The sequence below is a fragment of the Protomyctophum parallelum genome, assembly GCF_964188405.1.
Source record: "Protomyctophum parallelum genome assembly, chromosome: 13".
NCBI lineage: Eukaryota > Metazoa > Chordata > Actinopteri > Myctophiformes > Myctophidae > Protomyctophum > Protomyctophum parallelum.
Window position 1 is genome coordinate 19,630,770 of NC_139708.1, and position 21,370 is coordinate 19,652,139.

Here is a 21,370-nt window from a genome sequence, read left to right on the forward strand (position 1 = left end):
AACAGGTTTATCTCCAGTGTGTGTTTTCTATTTTGTGATGTGTTTTAAGATGTGACAGTCGGTCAAAGTTCTTCCCCGCATTTTGATTATTATTACCAAACATACAGTACATTACTCACTTGTATGCCCTATATACATTTCCGCCATTTGAAAATAGCAGATCTACAAGCTCACAGTGCGTCGCAATGCAACACATTGTGAGCTTGTAGATCTGCCATTTTTGATAGATTGTTTAACATTTTATACATTTTAACAGTGTGAAATGAGAAATTCTGCATAATGAGTACTTTCTACTATTGCTATTACTACACACTACTGTCCTGTGGTCAGCACCTTGGTGATCTCCTGTGCTCATGTGTCTAAGATGCCTCCCCACTGTCAGGTCATATTTGAATGGGAGTGGATGGCAGGCCTGTCAGCAGGGGATGCTGAACGTAAGGAATAGGACGGAGGCACAACAGATGAATCTTTAATGCTTCAGGGCTTGCTAAACTCTTCTTGCATTGTCCACAGCAGTAAGGCTTCTCTCCAGTGTGAATTATCCTGTGTGTTCTGAGACTAGAAGTTGTCTTGAAACTTTACACAAGCTTCTCTACGGTATGCTTTAATTTCTGGTGTTGCTTAAGACTACCCTGGTGCATAAAACTTTTCTCACACTGATCACAATAGTAAGGCTTTTCTCCAGTATGGATGCGCTGATGAATCTTTAATTGACTTGCATCACGAAAACACTTCTCACATTGATTACAGGAATAAGGTTTCTCTCCAGTATGTACGTGCTTATGATACGTTATTGTTGATAAATGACGAAAACTCTTCCCACATTGTTCACAATAGAAAGGCTTCACTCCAGTGTGTATTTTCTGGTGTTCCTTAAGTTTACACCTCATGGGGAAGCTTTTTCCACACTGATCACAGGAGTAAGGCTTCTCTCCAGTATGGATGCGCTTGTGATAATATAATTTACTTGACTGACGAAAACTCTTCCCACACTGATCACAGCAGTAAGGCTTCTCTCCAGCATGGAGGAGCAGATGAGATGTTAATGCATTTTTCTCAGTAAACCGGTTTCCACACTGGTCACATCGGTAAGGCTTCTCTCCAGTATGTATGCGCTGATGCTTTGTTAAACTTAATTGATGACGAAAACTCTTTCCACATTGGTCACAGTTAAAAGCTTTCTCTCCAGTATGGGTGCGTAGATGGACATATAATGTATTCATGTGAGTAAAACTATTTCCACACTGGTTACAGCAGTAAGGTTTCTCTCCAGTATGGATGTGCTGATGACTCTTTAAATGTGATTGTTGACGAAAACTCTTCCCACATTGGTCACAGTGGAAAGGCCTCTCTCGAGTATGGGTGCGCAGATGGAGATTTAATGTAAAACTATTTCCACACTGGCCACAGCTGTAAGGCTTCAATCTAGAATGGATGCGCTGATGACTAATACAATTTGATTGTTGATGAAAACGCTTACCACATTGGTCACAGTAAAAAGGTTTCTCCCCAGTATGGAGGCGCTGATGCATCTTTAAAGTTAGTAAATGACGGTAACTCTTCCCACATTGTTCACAGCAGTAAGGCTTGTCTTCAGAATGTATGCGCTGATGACTTTTTAAATCACTTGAAGTATGAAAACTCTTCCCACATTGTTCACAGCAGTAAGGCTTGTCTTGAGAATGTAATTTCTGGTGTGCCTTAAGGTTAGACCTTTGTTTGAAGCGTTTCCCACACTGGTCACAGCACTAAGGCTTTTCTCCAGTGTGCAGTCTCTGGTGATTCTTAAGACGAGCATTTGTTTTGAATGCTTTCCCACACTGGTGACAGCAGTAAGGTTTTTCTGTAGTGTGAATTATCTGGTGTGCCTTCAGAGAAGGCTTTGTGGTGAATGTTTTCCCACACTGGTCACACCAGTGAGGTTTTTCTGTAGTGTGAATTATCTGGTGTCGCTTCAGATAAGACATTGTGGTGAAGCTATTCCCGCACTGGTCACAGCAGTAAGGTTTTTCTGTAGTGTGAAGTCTCTTGTGTGTTGTCAGGAGAGACTTTTTGTGGAAGCTTTTCCCACACTGGTCACAGCAGTAAGGCTTTTCTCCAGTGTGAATTATCAGGTGTGTCTTAAGATGATACTTTCTGGTGAATATTTCCCCACACTGGCCACAGCAGTGGCCACAGCAGCAAGGTTTTTCTGTTGTGTGAATTTTCTGGTGTGTTTCTAGGAGAGACTTTGTGGTGAAGCTTTTCCTGCACTGGCGACAGCAGGAAGGCTTCTCTTTAGAATGCATTTTCTTTTTGTGTTTCTTCAGATAAGACTTTGTGGTGAATATTTTCCCACACTGGTCACACGAGTAAGGTTTTTCTGTAGTGTGAATTATCTGGTGTTGCTTCAGATAAGGCTTTGTGGTGAAGCTTTTCCCGCACTGGTCACAGAAGTAAGGTTTTTCTGTAGTGTGAATTCTCTTGTGTTTTGCTAGGATAGACTTTTTGGTAAAGTTTTCCCACACTGGCCACAGCAGTAAGGCTTCAGTAAGATACCTGAGGCAGGGAATCCCAGGAAATCCTCATCACTTTCCTCTTTAAGCATGTGGTGGATCTGTTGGTGCCGTTCTCTGTCTATTGCTTCACCTGGACCACATTGGAGAAAACAAAACATGGAATGTGTCACTTGTGTCCCACATGGAGCCAAACACATAGACCTGCTAGTGAGGAATTCACACCACCTTGGGTAAAAACTACAAAAAGAAAAAAATGAATGTCTGAATTATGTTTGTGATTTTAACAAAAATAAGAGAGAAAAGAGCTCTAGTCTGGCTGCTACCGCAAAGAGTAAGGGGGCAGAAAGCAAGAAATAATGCAAGAAAGAAACAGCATGAAACATACCGAGGTCCTTGTAGTCTTCTTCAGGTTCCTGTTTAATAGAAACAGTACTGGCTGGAGCTGGAGGACTCAACTTCACCTGCAGGCTGGACTGTAGAGACTGGTCTGAAATGAAGGAACAGAATAAGGACTTTCATGTGACATGGATGGCTTTACACAAAGTCTGAATGTAAAACAGAGGGAACAGAGGATGTGAATTGAAAAAGTGAAAAGGTGTCTTCAAAAAGTGTTTCAAAGACCGGACAGTAACACAAAATACATCACCAACATTCAAGTGAATTTGGTAGAACCTTGGGTTGTAGATACCTGGAAACGTTAAAAAGGCTAAACATTGAACCAATATTTGTTGAGCAAAAGCACATATTGCACTTTCATGCTTTCAACAGAGGCGTTTTGTAGGACTACGCAAAGTGCGCATTTGCGTAGAGCCCCGAGGCGGTAGAGGCCCCAGGCTGATCAACATTGCAGCCCGACAAGCCTGATCCGTAGCAGTTGCTTTTTCCCAATAGTGAATGAGTTTCCAACCACGCTACGATGGTTAGTCACTGCTGCTATTTCCAGTACAATTTCAAAATAAACGATCACGATCACATATCCAATAGTATAGAGAAAGGAATACTCTTGTCTTGAAATGTGCAATGTTTTGTCAGTTTGAAGGGTACCCCTTAACTTGACGGTCATCGTCAGCTGTACGTCGCTTCCTCCCAATGCATAAAACAAAAACAGCAAACAGACCAGTCTGCCCTGGACATAAGGAATATTATAATATTATTTGTTTTCTTTCACTGCAGCACCCAGTGATGATGTGATGGTTGCAAGTTGTCGCCAATTAATCCGTCTCTAAAATGTTCAAATATTAATATTTCATATTCTTGGCATTGGCTCTTGTTGCACAAATGTTGGTCTAATCAAATGCAATGCAAATATAGGCTACATTATATTTTGTCATGAAGACAAAAACAGCTGCCTGTGCTGAGCTTGTAGATACATATTTTGGGGGGAAGTCGCAGCAATGTCGTGCAGGTGGTGTTCTCTGATTGAATCATGTCGGTTTGTTCGCTTGCACTTGACTGAGTGACTGCAGCCACCACCATGAAAAATTATCCAAATTTATCCTATCCTCAAAAGAAGAGGCTACTGCTATTGGTACTAGCGCTGCTGTTAGGCTCAGTGATGATGCTTCTAATGGTGGTGGTTGTGGTGATGAAGATGATGATGATGATGGTACCACTAGGGCTGTTACTACTACCAGTGACAGTAGTGACAGTGAGGCTAGTTAGTCTGCTAGTTAGTCTGTCATTGAGGACGAGGTGCAATCTGAACAAGCACAGTCACCTGCAGTGAGTGACATCATACCTGATTACCTCTTTGACCAGGAAAGCTGAGTGATAGGGAGCGGTGTGACACTGTCATTAAACACACGCACAGTTTCACGGGCGCACGAGGAGCCCCCTGCTAAAGCTTTGCTGACAGCCCCCAGATTGCTAAATCCGCCTCTGGCTTTCAACCATGAGCTGAGGAAGATGTTCGTTGTTATTGGCAAAAATATGAACCAGCTATACGACAGTTTGAAGGCTGATATAATATGCCAAGCCACTGCAGAACAAATCTATTTAATTAATTTCATCATGAATCATGATTACCAAAGAGACCAAAACGTTAAGACTATGTTATCACATTTAGTTTATTTTAGTACATGAAAAGGCTTTTATTTATATTTAGTATAGTAGGCTACTCATTTATGAAAGACAGACATAATTAATAGCATGAACAAAGATATATTAGATGTTAAGATGAATACAGTGCTACACTCTTTTTGTATTTTCAGGTTAATATGCTGCTGTAGTCTATACTGAATTTCGCCTCTGGGGTCAATAAAGGTGTACATTATCAGTACTCAGTATAAACTCAGTACTTATGAGTTTATATCTATGACTATGACTATATCCATATAGTTTTACTGCAATAACAACATAGACAAAACATATTTGTTCATGTTTAACACCCCACTCACCACACTCAAAGTCCTGGAAGTGCTGGGGTAACCGTCTCTGTCTCTTCCCCCGGGCTGGGAGCTCTGGTGAAACGGTCCTGGCTGGAGCTGGATGACTCATCTTCCCCTGCAGGCTGGATATATAGAGACTGGTCTGGAATGAAGGAACAGAATCAGTTATGGGTTGTAGATGAAGGTTGAATCTAAAACAAGAGGGAACAGAATGTAAAACATATTTTAAAAGAGGCACTGCACTGGCACTGGGCAGTGCAGTGCAGTGCCAGAGATCATCATTCCCATGCTTCAAGCAAACTTTTGAAGAAACTTGAGTTGTAGATAACTGGGCATATAAACAGCTTCATAATGCCTACGTGTGTGTAAAAATGATTGTAATCTGTTTATAACACTAATTAGTTAGAAAAACTGTAAATACAGTTATAAACAGATTACAATCATTTTTAAGGAACATTATAAATGCATTATAGGCATAGTCTGTAGACTAAAGCATGAGATGCATAATATCGTGTTAACAAACTAACTTTAATGTTAATTAAAGTAGACTGGTGAGTTTTTACTCTGACTGCAGGCTTCAACATGGTATCAAGTGTTGCTACAACTCTGCTCCTTAGTAAGATGTTTAGATTAACGGCACCGTCGTTTGGTGGATTTATTCCGTTTAAATGCTGCTGCACTTCAGTCAACATCACACGCCATCAGAAATGCATAATGATGAAAGAAGTAGCCTACGCATTCATCATCATAGGCTCTGCTATAGAAGAATACCACTTCACATTGAAACATCAACTTCATAGCCTAAATAAACATATAGGCCTCGGCTTACCTCGCTGCTGCGCTCCACACCACCGTGGGAAGGGGGGCAAAATGCGTCTTAAAAACAGGCAAGAGAGTAGGCTACAAAAGTATAAGCAAGCACAAATGCATATTCCCGCTCTCGTTCTTGGCTCCTTTTATCAATGGATGGAGCCCTAAACCCCGCCCCCTCCCGCTGAGACGCGCGGAGGAAAAAGGGACCGCTCGTTTTTATTCACGTGATAGAAGTGACGTCCCCCCGTCAGAAAGCTCACAGGAAAAGAGGGCGCTGTTTTCCCTTTGCTTTGAAGATGGATTCCCACTTCCCTGCAGATATGCTTCACACAGACAAAACACTGGGAAACTACCAGGACTGTTGCATGTTAAAAAAACAAACCAAAAAAAAACAGGTTAATGATGATAATACATGATTCATGAACAATTCAACACATCTTTGCTGATGTGTTGATCTGTCAATATTGGGTGTAATTTTCATCAATTGGCCGTCTTTGTTGCATCCTCCTCGTACCCTGACTCAATTAATGTTAAATGTTGCATCTATTCTATGACCAGTCATTTCCATGACTTTTCAGGCGTCCCACTCCCACAAATTGAGAGTCCAAGACTGTTGTGACTGGCAGGCTCAACGCTTTCTGCTGTAAAGCTCAGTCTCATTGTCTCTTTTCCTGCAAGATGTTTTTAATTCCATTAAAATAAAATGAGAAATATCCCTAGCCTTGCCATGCCCATGAACTATTTTAAAACAAAATGTGAGACACCATGCAGAGGCAGTATTAGATGTCTGGTCAAATGTGACATCAAAGCATTTAATAGCAACTCAAGTAGGCTAGGCCTATTAGGTTGCCAACCCCGTTCTGTCCCATCCCGTCCCACACAAGTGATACTTCTGTCCCTCAAATGAAGTGAGGATCTGTTCACCCTAACTTCATCCCAAATGACAGGTTTCATGAACATCTCATAAAGGCTGACATGACCACAGCAGTGTGCAAGAATGTAACAATTGACTTTTGGCCACTTGAAGAAATAACCCCTTTTCCATAACTTAATAACTAAATCCAATAATTGTGTGCATTTTTGCAGAATGATTCAATGTGTCAAGTCTTCAATGTAACATATACCACTGTAACATAACTAATGTGCACGTACTCAGTGGACAAAGTGCTCAATCCCAGTACTAAAAAAATGGTACATACTCCTTTTTACCATAAGTAATCACTTACTCAACTTAAAAGTTAAAGTACTGGACTACTTTTCAAAAATAAAAAGTGCATGCTTTTAAAACACTGTAATTCAAAAGCACACATTAAAATATTTTCTTTAATATCAATGCATTACAATAAAATATATAAAGATTATCAAAACATGTGATGCAACACGTGGTAGTTTTGTAGATCATTTTTTGAAAAAGGGCTTAAAGGTTGATTCATTCTTTGTATTCTTGTAAGATTGAGTCCCTTCTTCATGTATCAAAAGTCCAATATTGGTGTTAGAAATGTATACCGGTATGTAATAAGCTAAAAACAAATCAAACACAGATCTCAGGTAGTTTTATTGTCATATCACATGTTTACATGTGTAAAAAAAGAAAAGAAAAGTAAATTTATTTTTCATACATGCTCCCATCATTTCAGTTTTCAGGAAAGGGAAGAATAGAGATAAGAAAGAACGAGATAAACAGGTCTGCTATTCAAATATTCCAGATATGAGTTGAGTGAAATAATATACATATACAAGCAGGTCAGATAATCCTGATATAGATAAGAGTCAGATATGGTATATACAGTACATGCACAAATGCTGTATATAGGGGGCATGGTTAAAATGGCAAAGATATGAGGCAGTTATAATAGCACAACGGAATATCTCAAGCAAAAGTATGAATGAAAAAAAATGTAGTTTGTAGTTTGTTGGAACGGCCAGCTCCACAAACGGCTGCTGCAACCATTGTATGATTCACCGAGTGATACATCCATCCAAAAAAGGTTGCTAGAAATATACAGTATATACAGAATACTATATTATTATACAGAAGAATATAATAGCCGTGCCAGGACTTAGCTTAGACCCTGGTGTATGGTGTTGGTGCCCTTTTAAAGAAATGTGAGCACCCTCCAGTGCCCCTCCAGTGGTCACTGCATGGCATGCTCCCTCTTTAAATGTCCCGACTGAGTAAAACTCTTCCCACATCGTTCACAGCTGTATGGCTTCTCTCCAGAGTGAATTCTCTTGTGCGTTGAGAATATAAAACTGGTCACACTAGTAGCGTATGCTTTAATTTCTGGTGTGACTTGAGACTATTCAAGTAAAGCTTTTCTCACATTATCACACAATCACAGTAGTAAGACGTCTCTCCAGTATGGATGCACCGATTACTTTTTAAATCACCTGAACTTCAGGCTGAAGTATGAAAACTCTTCCCACGTTGGTCACAGCAGTAAGGCTTCTCTTCAGAATGCATTTTCTGATCAGTCTTAAGGTTAGACACTTGTTTGAAGCGTTTCCCACACTGGTCACAGCAGTAAGGCACACGTGTCTTAAGCGTGTCTTAAAACGTACTGGTGTGTCTTAAGATGATACTTTGTGGTAAATAGTTTCCTACACTGGCCACAGCAGTAAGGCTTTTTTGCAGTGTGTATTCTCTGGTGTGTTTCTAGGAGAGACTTTGTGGGGAAGCTTTTCCTACACTGGCGACAGCAGTAAGGCCTCTGTTTACATTGTATTTTCTGGTGTTTCTTAAGATGCTGGCCTTGGGTGAAGCGTTTCCCACACTGGCCACAGCAGTAGGGTTTTTCTCTAGTGTAAATTCTCTGGTGTGTTTTTAGGAGAGAGCTTGTGGTGAAGCTTTTCCTGCACTGGTCAAAAGGGAGATATTTTGGTTTCGCTGGGGGCAGAGCAGAACAGGTATCTGAGATAGAAAACAACAGATTATTCATACATATGTAAAATAGCAATATTGTAGAGATCTGCAATTTCTCAGATGAAGTAATTTGCAGATACAAAGATATATGCTAAAAAAAATTAATGGACACCAGCGACATGAAGATACAGCCAATGTTTGTAGCTGCTACACAAAAGTTGAGCTTGTTCGCAACTTCAAATACAAATATGCTGTGTAGTTTTGTAACTTTGTATCTGCCAGTGTGAACACACCATCAATCTTACAGGGACAGTAGTCCCTGTAACCAGAGTGAACAGTGGACAAGATACTGTGGAGCCCTGTCTGATCTGAAATGGATACAAGAACAGTGGGCACCCCGATGTAAGATTTGCTATTTTGTAGTATATATGATTTTAACATGCATGGTACATCATTATCGGACTTAAATTTAGCCTTCAACTTGTTTATGACAAAAATAATTGGATGTATGTAGGTTTTGTCGCAATTTGTAGCAATATAGAAATATTAGACCTTAATTGTGAAATGTTCAGTTCATTCATGTTCCAATGGTGAATACTTTACATTATTGAATACCATTTTCTAAATATAACAGAACTGGAACGAATACCAAACGACTAGCCCCTTTACCAACTCGCCCGGGCATACAGCCGGCGGAACTGCGCGGCCTGGTATTCCTAAAGTAACCTAAGTAAATTATGCTTAAACGGTTAAACCTAACCTTATTCCTAACCTTAACCTCAGTAAACCCCAGTAAAACTATGCCTAACTCTAAACTTATTTCTAACCTTATTCCAAGTAAAACAAAATAATACAAGAACCGTCGGACCGAGCGGTCTGTGGAAAAAGCGAGGGGAGAGATGGTTTAGGGGCGACCGTACCCGATACCACTGGAACAGGTCTCTGGTCCTGTCGGTTATTTTTTTAATCAGGAGGGACCCATGAAGAGCTATTTATTTTGATTTATTTTAACTTTACAGAGATCAGGGTGCTGGCTGCCATCGCAAGGAGTAAGGGGAGCAGAAAGCAATAAATTATGTAAGAATGAAACGTACCAAGGTCCTTGTAGTCTTCTTTAGGTTCCTGTTTAATAGAAACAGTCCTGGCTGGAGCTGGAGGACTCATCTTCACCTGCAGGCTGGACTGTAGAGACTGGTCTGAAATGAAGGAATTGAAAGAACTTTCATGTGACATGGATGGCTTGTACACATGTATAACAGAGGGAACAGAGGTTGTGAACTTGCCAACCATTAGCTGATGAGGGTGTAGGGTGCCATTGACTGAAATTCTATTGACAGAAATATGAACCAGCAATGCCAGTTTGAAGGCTGATAAATACGCCAATGCACTTCAGAATTGAAACAATTTAATTAATTTCATCATGAATCATGATTACCAAAGTGACCAAACCTTAACACTATGTTATCACACTAATTTAATGTAATACATGAAAAGGCTTTAACTTGTATTTAGTAGTAGTAATCATTTGTGAAAGACAGACATAACTGATAGCATGAGCAAAAATGATGACTTGCGCAAAGCACAAGCGCAAAGGGGGCAGAAAGCAAGAAAATAATGAAACAGCATGAAACATACTGAGGTCCTTGTAGTCTTCTTCAGGTTCCTGTTTATTAGAAACGGTCCTGGCTGGAGCTGGAGGACTGATCTTCACCTGCAGGCTGGACTGTAGAGACTGGTCTGGAATGAAGGAATTGAAAGGACTTTCAAGTGACATGGATGGCTTGTACACAACGTTTGAATGTATAACAGAGGGAACAGAGGTTGTGAACTTGTGATTTGAATAAGTGTTTTTCAAAGACTGGACAGTAACACAAAATACATCCCCAAGACTCAAGTGATGTCGAACTTTGGTAGAACTTTGGTGTTGTAGATACCTGGACACGATAAAATACATTGAAACACTGAACCCCTTGGGTCAACATTTTTTGAGCAACAGCACATATTATACTGTATTAAATGTAAAGGGAGGAGACATGCACATCCACACCCAAAATTGGGCAGATGCTAAGCAAAAAGATAGAACATGAGCAGCACAGATCCTACAACTGGAACCTACAGTGTGCAAGGGTTCTCTTTTTAGTACACATACGGTATTCAACCATTAGCTGATGAGGGTGTAGGGTGCCATTGACTGAAATTCTATTGACAGAAATATGAACCAGCAATGCCAGTTTGAAGGCTGATAAATACGCCAATGCACTTCAGAATTTAAACAATTTAATTAATTTCATCATGAATCATGATTACCAAAGTGACCAAAACCTAAACCATGTTATTACACTAGTTTAATTGAATACATGCAAGAAAGAAAAGAATGAAACAGCATGAAACATACCGAGGTCCTTGTAGTCTTCTTCAGGTTCCCGTTTATTAGAAATGGTCCTGGCTGGAGCTGGAGGACTGATCTTCACCTGCAGGCTGGACTGTAGAGACTGGTCTGAAATGAAGGAATTGAAAGGACTTTCATGTGACATGGATGGCTTGTACACAACGTTTGAATGTAAAGCAGAGGGAACAGAGGTCGTGAATAAGTGTTTTTCAAAGATAGTAAGATAAAACATCACCAAGATTCAAGTGATGTTGAACTTTGGTAGAACCTTGGGTTGTAGATACCTGGACATAAAAGACTAAACATTGAACCCCTTGGTCAACATTTGTTGAGCAACAGTACACATTTCACTTATGGTATTCAACCATGAGCTCATGCAGATGTTGGTTGCTATTGACAAAAATACGAACCAGCTACACCAGTTTGAAGGATCATAAATACGCCAAGCCACTGCAGAACAAATCTATTTACCAACCAAAATTTAAGACAAAGCTATCACAGTAGCTTATTTTAATACATGAAAAGGCTTTCGCTTGTATTTAGTAGTAGTTAAAGTTCTCAAACTCTGCCCGAACCGGACCTGGCCCGACCGGTACCGACCCAACGTTTTAGGGCCGAGCCTCAGGCTCAGTGATTTTCCGTGATTCTCTCTTTTTGTGTTTACTTTTTTCTAAGAATGTTATTATAATAAAAATAGCAATTCTGTTATGTGTAGGCTATAGCCTACATGTATGTATTTATTATGAAGAGGGCTGCGCTATAGGCGATTCACTTGAGACAGGAGGACGAGTGGAGGCGGGTGGCGCAGCACACTGGCATTACTGCACGCAGGCAGCACAGCAGAGAGAAGTGAAGGGAACGGTGGTTGTTTATACTGCTGGCTGGCCTCAAAACTTTGCACACCAAATGAGCTTCTAACCAGTTAACTTGCCATATGCTTAAATGTTTTATCACACATTATTATTATTATCACACGATAGCTGAAGCGTCAGGTTTCCGTCATGTTGCACTGAGCCATCTCGTTAAACCCAGCTGGCTGCGATGAATAACCTAATCATTAATCAACGTCACCAAACTAAATAAATTATATCACACACTTACATCACGTGTATAGCGTTTAGAGTTATGAGTTGATGAACACGCAATGTTACAGTCCACTGCAGGCTACTTGATTTCCAAAATGCTTAGTATTGTAACCGCCTTCCATCGGCACGCCGAAGCCTATGCTCATGCCTATGCCTATGCGTGCCTATGTCCAAAATAACATCTGTATAAGCTGGACTGTAGAGACTGGTCTGAAATGAAGGAATTGAAAGGACTTTCATGTGACATGGATGGCTTGTACACAAAGTTTGAATGTACAGTATAACAGAGGGAACAGAGGTTGTGAACTTGTGATTTTCAAAGACTGGACAGTAACACAAAATACATCCCCAAGACTCAAGTGATGTTGAACTTTGGGGTTGTAGATACCTGGACACGATAAAATACATTGAAACACTGAACCCCTTGGGTCAAAAAAAATTGAGCAACAGCACATATTATACTGTATTAAATGTAAAGGGAGGATACAGTACATGCACATCCACACCCAAAATTGGGCAGATGCTAAGCAAAAAGATAGAACATGAGCAGCAGCACAGATCCTACAACTGGAAGCTACAGCGTGCAAGGGTTCTCTTTTTAGTACACATACGGTATTCAACCATTAGCTGATGAGGGTGTAGGGTGCCATTGACTGAAATTCTATTGACAGAAATATGAACCAGCAATGCCAGTTTGAAGGCTGATAAATATGCCAATGCACTTCAGAATTTAAACAATTTAATTAATTTCATCATGATTACCAAAGTGACCAAAACCTAACACCATGTTATCACACTAGTTTAATTTAATACATGAAAAGGCTTTAACTTGTATTTAGTTGTAGTAATTATTTGTGAAATACAGACATAACTGACTAAACATTGAACCGACCAAACCGACCAAGGCACAAGCGCAAACGGGGCAGAAAACAAGAAAATAATGAAACAGCATGAAACATACAGAGGTCCTTGTAGTCTTCTTCAGGTTCCTGTTTATTAGAAACGGTCCTGGCTGGAGCTGGATGACTCATCTTCACCTGCAGGCTGGACTGTAGAGACTGGTCTGAAATGAAGGAATTGAAAGGACCTTCATGTGACATGGATGGGTTGTACACAACGTTTGAATGTAAAGCAGAGGGAACAGAGGTCGTGAATAAGTGTTTTTCAAAGACAGTAACATAAAACACATCACCAAGTAACATTCAAACACATCACCAAGAAAGAAGTGATGTTGAACTTTGGTAGAACCTTGGGTTGTAGATACCTGGACATAAAAGACTAAACATTGAACCCCTTGGTCAACATTTGTTGAGCAACAGTACACATTTCACTTATGGTATTCAACCATGAGCTCATGCAGATGTTGGTTGCTATTGACATACGAAAATACGAAGTTTTAAGGATGATAAATACGCCAAGCCACTGCAGAACAAATCTATTTACGGACCAAAACTTAAGACAAAGCTATTCACAGTAGCTTATTTTAATACATGAAAAGGCTTTCGCTTGTATTTAGTAGTAGTTAAAGTTCTCAAACTCGACCCAACGTTTTAGGGCCGAGCCTCAGGCTCAGTGATTTTCTGTGATTTTTTTTCTTTTTTTCTAAGAATGTTATTATAATAAAAATAGCAATTCTGTTATCTGTGTAATGTGTAGGCTATAGCCTACATGTATGTATTTATTATGAAGAGGGCTGCGCTATAGGCGATTCACTTGAGACAGGAGGACGACGAGTGGAGGCGGGTGGCGCAGCGCACTGGCATTACTGCACGCAGGCAGCACAGCAGAAGTGAAGGGAACGGTGGTTGTTTATACTGCTGGCTGGCCTCAAAACTTTGCACACCAAATGAGCTTCTAACCAGTTAACTTGCCATATGCTTAAATGTTTTATCATACATTATTATTATCACACGATAGCTGAAGCATCAGGTTTCCATCATGTTGCACTGAGCCATCTCGTTAAACCCAGCTGGCTCAAGCTGCGATGAATAACCTAATCATTAATCAACGTCACCAAACGATCCATATAAATGATAACACACACTTACGTGTATAGCGTTTAGAGTTATGAGTTGATGACCACGCAATGTTACAGTCCACTGCAGGCTATTTGATTTCCAAAATGCTTAGTATTATAACCGCCTTCCATCGCCGCGCCGATGCCTATGCTCATGCGCGCCTATGCCCAAAATAACAGATCTGTATAAGCTGTCGAGACACGCCATGAGCAGTGCGTGCCTGCGTGAATGGTTTGTAAACTTTGTAGGGTGTTTGTTCTTTTGTATTTGGACACCAAACGGGGACAATGTCAATACTTGGACAACTGCTTTACTTTATAGAGGAAGCTAAAGGGAGCTGGAGCTCTTGTTTAGGCTACTCACCACCACTGGAAATGGAATCCATTAGAATGATGAAAATGGAACATTAACTGTCTAACGTGACTACGTGAGTTACATAAATCCTTTATTTCGGATAAGTCCATTGAACTCCGTTCTCACTCTCACACAGACAGAGTCACAGACACACACTGAACCACGCCATTTAGTGGCGTTTCTTTCGGGCCCAACATTATGGCAATTCTTAGGGTAGGGCCCATAGGGGTAGGGCCGGGCCTTAATTTTTGGGCCCGTTGAGAACTTTAGTAGTAGTAATCATTTGTGAAAAACAGACATAACTAATGCCATGAACAACAATGATGAATATACAGTGCTACACCTTTTTGTATTTTCAAGTGAATATGCTGCTGTAGTATATCCTGTAGGTAGGCTATACTGAATTTCCCCTCTGGGGGTCAATAAAAAAGTACATTAGTTGATCTTGTAATGGTACAGTATATCTATATCCAGATGATTTCACTGAACAACAGACAAAACAATTTTATATGTTAAACATTATATTGATTAACTTTAATTAAATAATGAATCGATCCTGGAGGGCCCCCTTGTGGTCCTGTGTATGGGTTCACATAACCCAACAAGCTTATGCAAATTAGTAATTACGCCACTGAACACTACATAGTCCAACCATGAGCCGACCAACACTCTCCCTAGTAACCCACTCACCCCACTCAAAGTCACACTGTCTCTAGTAACCCACTCCCCCCATTCAAAGTCACACTGTCTCTAGTAACCCACTCACCACACTCAAAGTCCTGGAAGTGCTGGGGTAACCGTCTCTGTCTCTTCCCCCGGGCTGGGAGCTCTGGTGAAACGGTCCTGGCTGGAGCTAGAGGACTCATCTTCACCTGCAGGCTGGACAGTAGAGATTGGTCTGGAATGAAGGAACAGAATCAGTTATGCTAAATGACATGGGTTGTAGATGAAGGTTGAATCTAAAACAAGAGAACAGAAGGTGTAAAACATTTTCAAAGTAATCCAGAATACATTCCCAAGCTTCAAGCGATCTTGAGTTGTAGATACCTGGGCATGATACAACAGCAAATAGTGTCCATCATCTTTATAATCCCTATTCCCTGGAAATCATTTTCTCAGCAAAGTTTGGACCAAATTAGACTTGTTTTCTGATTCACTGGCCCTCTGGTTCAGGCCCTTTTGGAGGGTCAGTGGCTTTCCAAGATCACTGGCCCAGAAACGTCAATCAAGAATTAACGCTCATAATAAAGGAAGAAAACATACAATACAACTAACTTCTATGCATATGAAGCAATTGTTAATTTATTAGATTGAAAATATCATGGTCATTGCATAATAAATACAATAACATATCTGCTATGAGTATTATTTTTACAATGCACTTTCAATTCAAGAGGTAGCCTACAGTAGAAAGATTATGTTAGGCTACTCTTAACATATCTGATTATTTTAGTAAGTGGTGTCACATTCTTGTCACACATTTGTACTGCAGCTACCCAGTTAATTTGTAGGCTGATTTAGTAGAACTCATGACTTGCATGTTGTGTATCATAATATGTTGGCAGACGTACACTTCTGTATACTTTAGAGAGTAGCCTATATATTATTTTTTATCTCATCTCCTGTCTGCACGTTGTAGGTCGGCATTAAAATAGAGATGATACCATCGATCGGCCAATATTCACTGCAAATGACGTGATTGATGATCTGCAATTTACCCAATATGGATAAACCAATCTTTCATGCCATTTAATTAAGTGGTATCAAAGTCAATCAGATATATAGCATAATATTGTTTTACATATTTATGATAGACCTAAACATCCCTCCCCCCACACAGGGAACCGTTTTAATGTGGGGTTTGACATAAAATAATTTAGGAAATATTACAATTTTCGCCATACGTACATGATCTGTATCGAAAGTCCCAAAAAACCTGATCGGAGCACCTTTAATTAATACAGATCTGACAAAAGGCTACTTTATATAGTATAGCTCAAGCAGTTAAACCCAAGTGGGCAAAACCTTGTTTAAAACCTGTCACTCTCCCTCAAATATTCAGCTAACTTTCTTCTGATTTTGCCTGGTATTTGGCCAGTTACCAGTGGATTTAAAAACATTTTGCCAAAATTACCACACAAGATGCATAGTGTTCAATATCACTGACTGCATCGGCGTTGATATTTTTTTTAAACTTCATTCAAAGCACCAATGACCACGTGGAGCCTGCCTGGAAAATTACATGGGGGTCCTTAATGTGGGCATGGCAACATATAATAATAACGCATTATGAAACGATTAGAATGAATTACAATTGTGAGAATTATATAGCACTAGGATCCAAAATAAAGTCTGTGAGTGACCAATGTAGAAGTGTGATACGTCGCAACGTACGTCGTCCGTCGTGAATGGATTTCGCTCCACCTGGATACTTTACCATAGTCATATATAAGCAGCTTTATTATCATTTAAAATGTGTACTTGCGTAAGTGTTTCTAACCGTCCGTAACCCAATTCCAGTGTTATTATAAACAGACAAAGACACAAATTACTTTCTAATGTTATCATCATTAATGCATTAAGGGCAGGCTTAGCCCCTCTCGGAACCCTCCATAAAGCTTTTCTGAAATTTGGATGTCGCTTTGTGTAGCGTCCCTGTCCATATCTATATTTTCGTATGGGAATTTTGGAACGCGGACATAAATATGCTCGCTAACATCGTATCTGCGGCGTTTGACGGCCTTTTTTTGTTTGAGTTATTCTGAATTCGTGAACTATAAGTACCTATACATACCGCTGCGAATATCTCCTGTGGCGCGGAAGCCGTTAAGTATTTTTAATCTTTGTTTGACCGATTTGGTCGCTGTATTTCTTCTTGTTTGTTTACCGTTTATTGTACCGCCTCCCGGTGTGCGGTTGGCTTGTGCGGCTACGTCCCTGCCTCTGATCTGCTCTGTCATAGCTATAGCGCCACTAGCTAGCCAGATAGGCGGTACAATGAGGTGTCAATAAACAAGGAAGGAAGAGAAGAATCAAAGCGACCAAATCGGTCAAACAAAGATTAAAAATACTTAACGGCTTCCGCGCCACAGGAGATATTCGCAGCGGCATGTATAGGTACTTATAGTTCACAGATTCAGAAGCCCTCAAAGGAAAAAAAGTCGTCAAAGAGCGCAGACAGGCGTTATCCACTGTGTTTATGTTTTATTTATGTCCGCGTACCAGGTGGCAGGGTACTGCTGGAACAGGACCCCATGGTCTGGGTCGTCAAAAATGTCAGAAACTTCAGTACCATTGGGTTCTGCTTGGAGGGCTAGGGCAGGCTATAGTCTGTAGACTAATGCATGGGATCATTGGGAAGCATAATATCGTATTACCAAACTAACTTTAATGTTAATTTATGTACAAATTGTGCATACCTATTCTGTATAACTTGACCACTGGCTTCAACATGGTATCAAGTGTTGATGCTACAACTCTGCTCCTCAGAAGATGTTTAGATGAACACTGGAGATGAACTGTGAGCTGTTGGGTTGTCTCTTTGTTGTGATGTTTTCCAGTTCCTCCAGGAAATACACGGCACCGTCGCTCGTCTGTTTGGTAGATGTATTACGTTTAAATGCACTTCATTCAACACCACGCTAGAAAATGCACTAATGCATATTGCATATAATGATGAAACACAATAATTAAGTAGCCTGACTGACGCATTCGTTTTAGGGAGAGAGATATGGGCGGAGCGTGCCTAAAAATGACTTGTTCCCCGGTCACCATGTTGTTTGTTTGTTTGTTAAGACAAAACAAACTAGCTACTAGAAAAGATGAGTCAGTTCTGAGATGGAAGCCTATGGTTGCTTGATCGACAGATGAAAGATAGTGTGTAGACAGTCCAAGTATATAGTTGCTTGCTCGACATGAAGCATGCATAGGACCACGTGCAGTTTGCATTTGCAAACAACGTGACGCCGAAAGTGGGCTCTATAGGTCACTCACTACGTCTAACGTCTCTAGCCCTGAAACATGGGCGTCATGTGAACCATGCTACTACGTCCAGTCCTCACTACGCTCGTTAAACATCAACCTCATAAATAGTCTAAATAAACATAGGCCTATGCTTACCTCGCTGCTGCGCTGCACACAAACGAGAAGGGAACGAGTCCACTTCACCAAAAATGCGTCTTAGCAACAGGCTTACACTGTTCCTTAAACGATTACAATGTTAAGCATGCATAAATATTGCCGCTTCTCCTTCTTCTTGGCTGCTTGCGTCAAGTTGCGTGGAGCTACAAACCCCGCCCCCTCCCTCTGGGACGCGCGGAAGGAAGGAGGGAGCGCTCGTTTTTCTCATATTGACTTCAGACAGACAAACACTAGGAAACTAATCAGGACTGTTTTTAAAAGGGATATCATAATCATATTCTATTCACATATTTTAGACTTTACAGCAACTGGTGCAAAAAAATAAGAATAATTCAACACATCTATGCTATGTGTTGATCTGTCATTCAATATTGGGTGTAATTTTCATCACTTTTTTGTTGATATATTTGTTAAATGCTTCATCTACAGCCAGGTGACCAGATGTTCCCCTTTGCGTGGGACAGTCCCTCATTTCCAACTAAGACTTTTCAGGCTTCCCACTCCCACAAATTGAGACCCTATCCCACATTGTGACCGGCAGGCTCAAATGCCGTAATAGTTGGCTTTCTGTTGTACAGCTGTCGTTGTCTCTTTTCCTACAAGATGTGTTTTTAAGCCTGTTAAAATAACAAGAGAAATATCCATAGATACAACCCATTTAAAAAAAAAGTCAAGCTCAGATCTCAGGTAGTTTTATATCACAGGTTTACACAAAATAAAATAAAAAACAAGCTCCCATCATTTGTAGTTTTCAGGAAAGGGAAGAATGGAGATAGAAAGAACAAGATAAACAGGTCAGCTATTCAAATATTCCAGATATGAGTTGAGTGAGAAATATGCATATTATAGCCTACAAGCAGCTCAGATATTCAGTAGAGTCAGATATGGTATTTTCACAAATGCTAGGGTGCATGGCAATGGCAAAGATATGATGCTGTGATAGTAGCACAACGGAGTATGTGTATGAGTATCTCAAGCAAAAGTAAAAATGAAAACAATGATTTTCCATTCTACCGTTGGTAGGACTATTGTAACTGCTCCTAAACCCTCATCATCCGTGGCAGAAATAAGACACCGTTCCAACTGATCTCACTGAGGGCTTTTTATTTCTCCCAAGTGGCAACCGTGAAAAACTGCAACAAAAACATAATATTCTTTTAAATACAATGAAACAATGCAATATGAATATATACATTTTAAAATTAAATTCTTATTTTTTGTAATTATAATTATTTTATGGACAAGTTACTTATAAGTGCATTATTTTTTTCATATAATTTTATCATTATTTTCCATATAGTTCACTTTTTTATATATTAACATGATTAAATACATTGAATATGTTTTTAACATTGTATCATGGTTAAAAGATAATAACACAAGTTGACAAATTAATTCATGAGGGAGTATATTCATTTTTTTATTGGATGATGTACAATAAGAGCGCCCCTCACTTCACACAGGTGCGATTTGTTTTACACCCCCACTATCCCACTTTAATAGCCTTGCCAGGACCAAGCTCAGACCCTCAGATGGTGTGATGTACCCTTTTGAAGAAATGTAAGCACCTGCCCCTCCAGTGGTCACAGCATGGCATATGCTCCCTAAACACTTGGCTATTGAATCACCTAATGAAGCTCTTCAATATGGATGCACTGATGACACTTTAAATGTCCCGACTGAGTCCCACTGATGTTCCCACATCGTTCACAGCAGAAAGGCTTCTCTCCAGTGTGAATTCTCTTGTGCATTTTGAGAATAGAAGTTGTTTTGAAGCTTTTCCCACACTGGTCACACCAGTATGGCTTCTCTACAGAATGCTTTAATTTCTGGTGTGACGTAAGACCATTCAAGTGTCTAAAGCTTTTCTTACACTGATCACAGTAGTAAGGCTTTTCTCCAGTATGGATGCGCTGATGACTCTTTAATTGACTTGCATCACGAAAACACTTGTTACATTGTTCACAGGAATAAGGCTTCTCTCCAGTATGTATGCGCTTATGATACTTTATTGCTGATAAATGACGAAAACTCTTCCCACATTGTTCACAATAGAAAGGCTTCACTCCAGTGTGTATTTTCTGATGATCCTTAAGTTTACAATTTTTGTAGAAGCGTTTTCCACACTGGCCACAGCAATAAGGCTTCTCTCCAGTATGGATGCGCTTGTGATAACGTAATTTACTTGACTGACGAAAGCTCCTCCCACACTGATCACAGCAGAAAGGTTTCTCTTCAGCATGGAGGAGCAGATGAGTATTTAACGAAGTAATGTGAGCAAACCTGATTCCACACTGGTCACATCGGTAAGGCTTCTCTCCGGTATGGATTAGCTGATGCACATTAAAATTAGATTTTTGACTAAAACTCTTTCCACATTGGTCACAGTTATAAGGTTTCTCTCCTGTATGAAGGCGCAGATGCAGATTTAATGTATTTCTGTGAGAAAAACAATTTCCACACTGGCCACAACAGTAAGGCTTCTTTCCGGTATGGATGCGCTGATGACTCGTTAAATGTGTTTTTTGACGAAAACTCTTGCCACATTGGTCACAGTAAAAAGATTTCTCTCCAGTATGGAGGCGCAGATGAAACTTTAATGCATGAGAGCTGCCTAAACTCTTCCCACATTGGTCACAGTAGAAAGGCTTCTCTCCAGTATGGCTGTACTGATGTTTTTTTAAACTTCGTTTATGACAAAAACTCTTCCCACATTGTTCACAGCAGTAAGGCTTCTCCTCAGTATGTATTTTCTGGTGTGACCTAAGTTGTGACACTAGTTTGAAGCTATTTCCACACTGGTCACAGCAGTAAGGCTTTTCT

At 40.1% G+C, this 21,370-nt stretch overlaps 1 protein-coding gene across 3 annotated transcripts; it reads right to left on the minus strand.

The window, feature by feature from the left end:
• Positions 1-414: 414 nt before the first annotated feature.
• On the minus strand, positions 415-18,666 carry LOC310869266 (uncharacterized protein). 3 transcript variants are annotated; one of them, XM_083779912.1, is made up of 10 exons: positions 18,527-18,666; positions 17,827-18,000; positions 15,174-15,305; positions 12,997-13,098; positions 10,957-11,058; positions 10,197-10,298; positions 9,652-9,757; positions 4,895-5,022; positions 2,884-2,985; positions 415-2,628 (listed from the first exon to the last, which is right to left on the minus strand). In XM_083779912.1, the coding sequence occupies exons 2-10, from the start codon at positions 17,858-17,860 to the stop codon at positions 2,474-2,476; spliced, it is 963 nt and encodes a 320-aa protein (XP_083636038.1). In that variant the 5' UTR covers positions 17,861-18,000; positions 18,527-18,666; the 3' UTR covers positions 415-2,473. The 3 variants fall into 3 exon arrangements, with proteins under 3 accessions (XP_083636038.1, XP_083636040.1, XP_083636039.1); XM_083779914.1 differs by lacking the exon at positions 12,997-13,098; XM_083779913.1 differs by lacking the exons at positions 415-2,628; positions 2,884-2,985; positions 4,895-5,022 and adding an exon at positions 7,922-8,609 and having other exon boundaries at positions 9,656-9,757.
• Between the last annotated feature and the right edge of the window lie 2,704 nt (positions 18,667-21,370).

What these genes read in the sequence shown, in the direction of transcription:
- LOC310869266 (XM_083779912.1), bottom strand. Translation starts at nt 17,860, where the DNA reads ATGTTGAAGCCAGTGGTCAAGTTATACAGAATAG. An exon ending in GGTCAAGTTATACAGAATAG is followed by an intron (nt 15,306 to 17,826) that starts GTATGCACAATT and finishes CCTTCATTCCAG; the next exon opens with ACCAATCTCTACTGTCCAGC. An exon ending in CTTCCAGGACTTTGAGTGTG is followed by an intron (nt 13,099 to 15,173) that starts GTGAGTGGGTTA and finishes CCTTCATTTCAG; the next exon opens with ACCAGTCTCTACAGTCCAGC.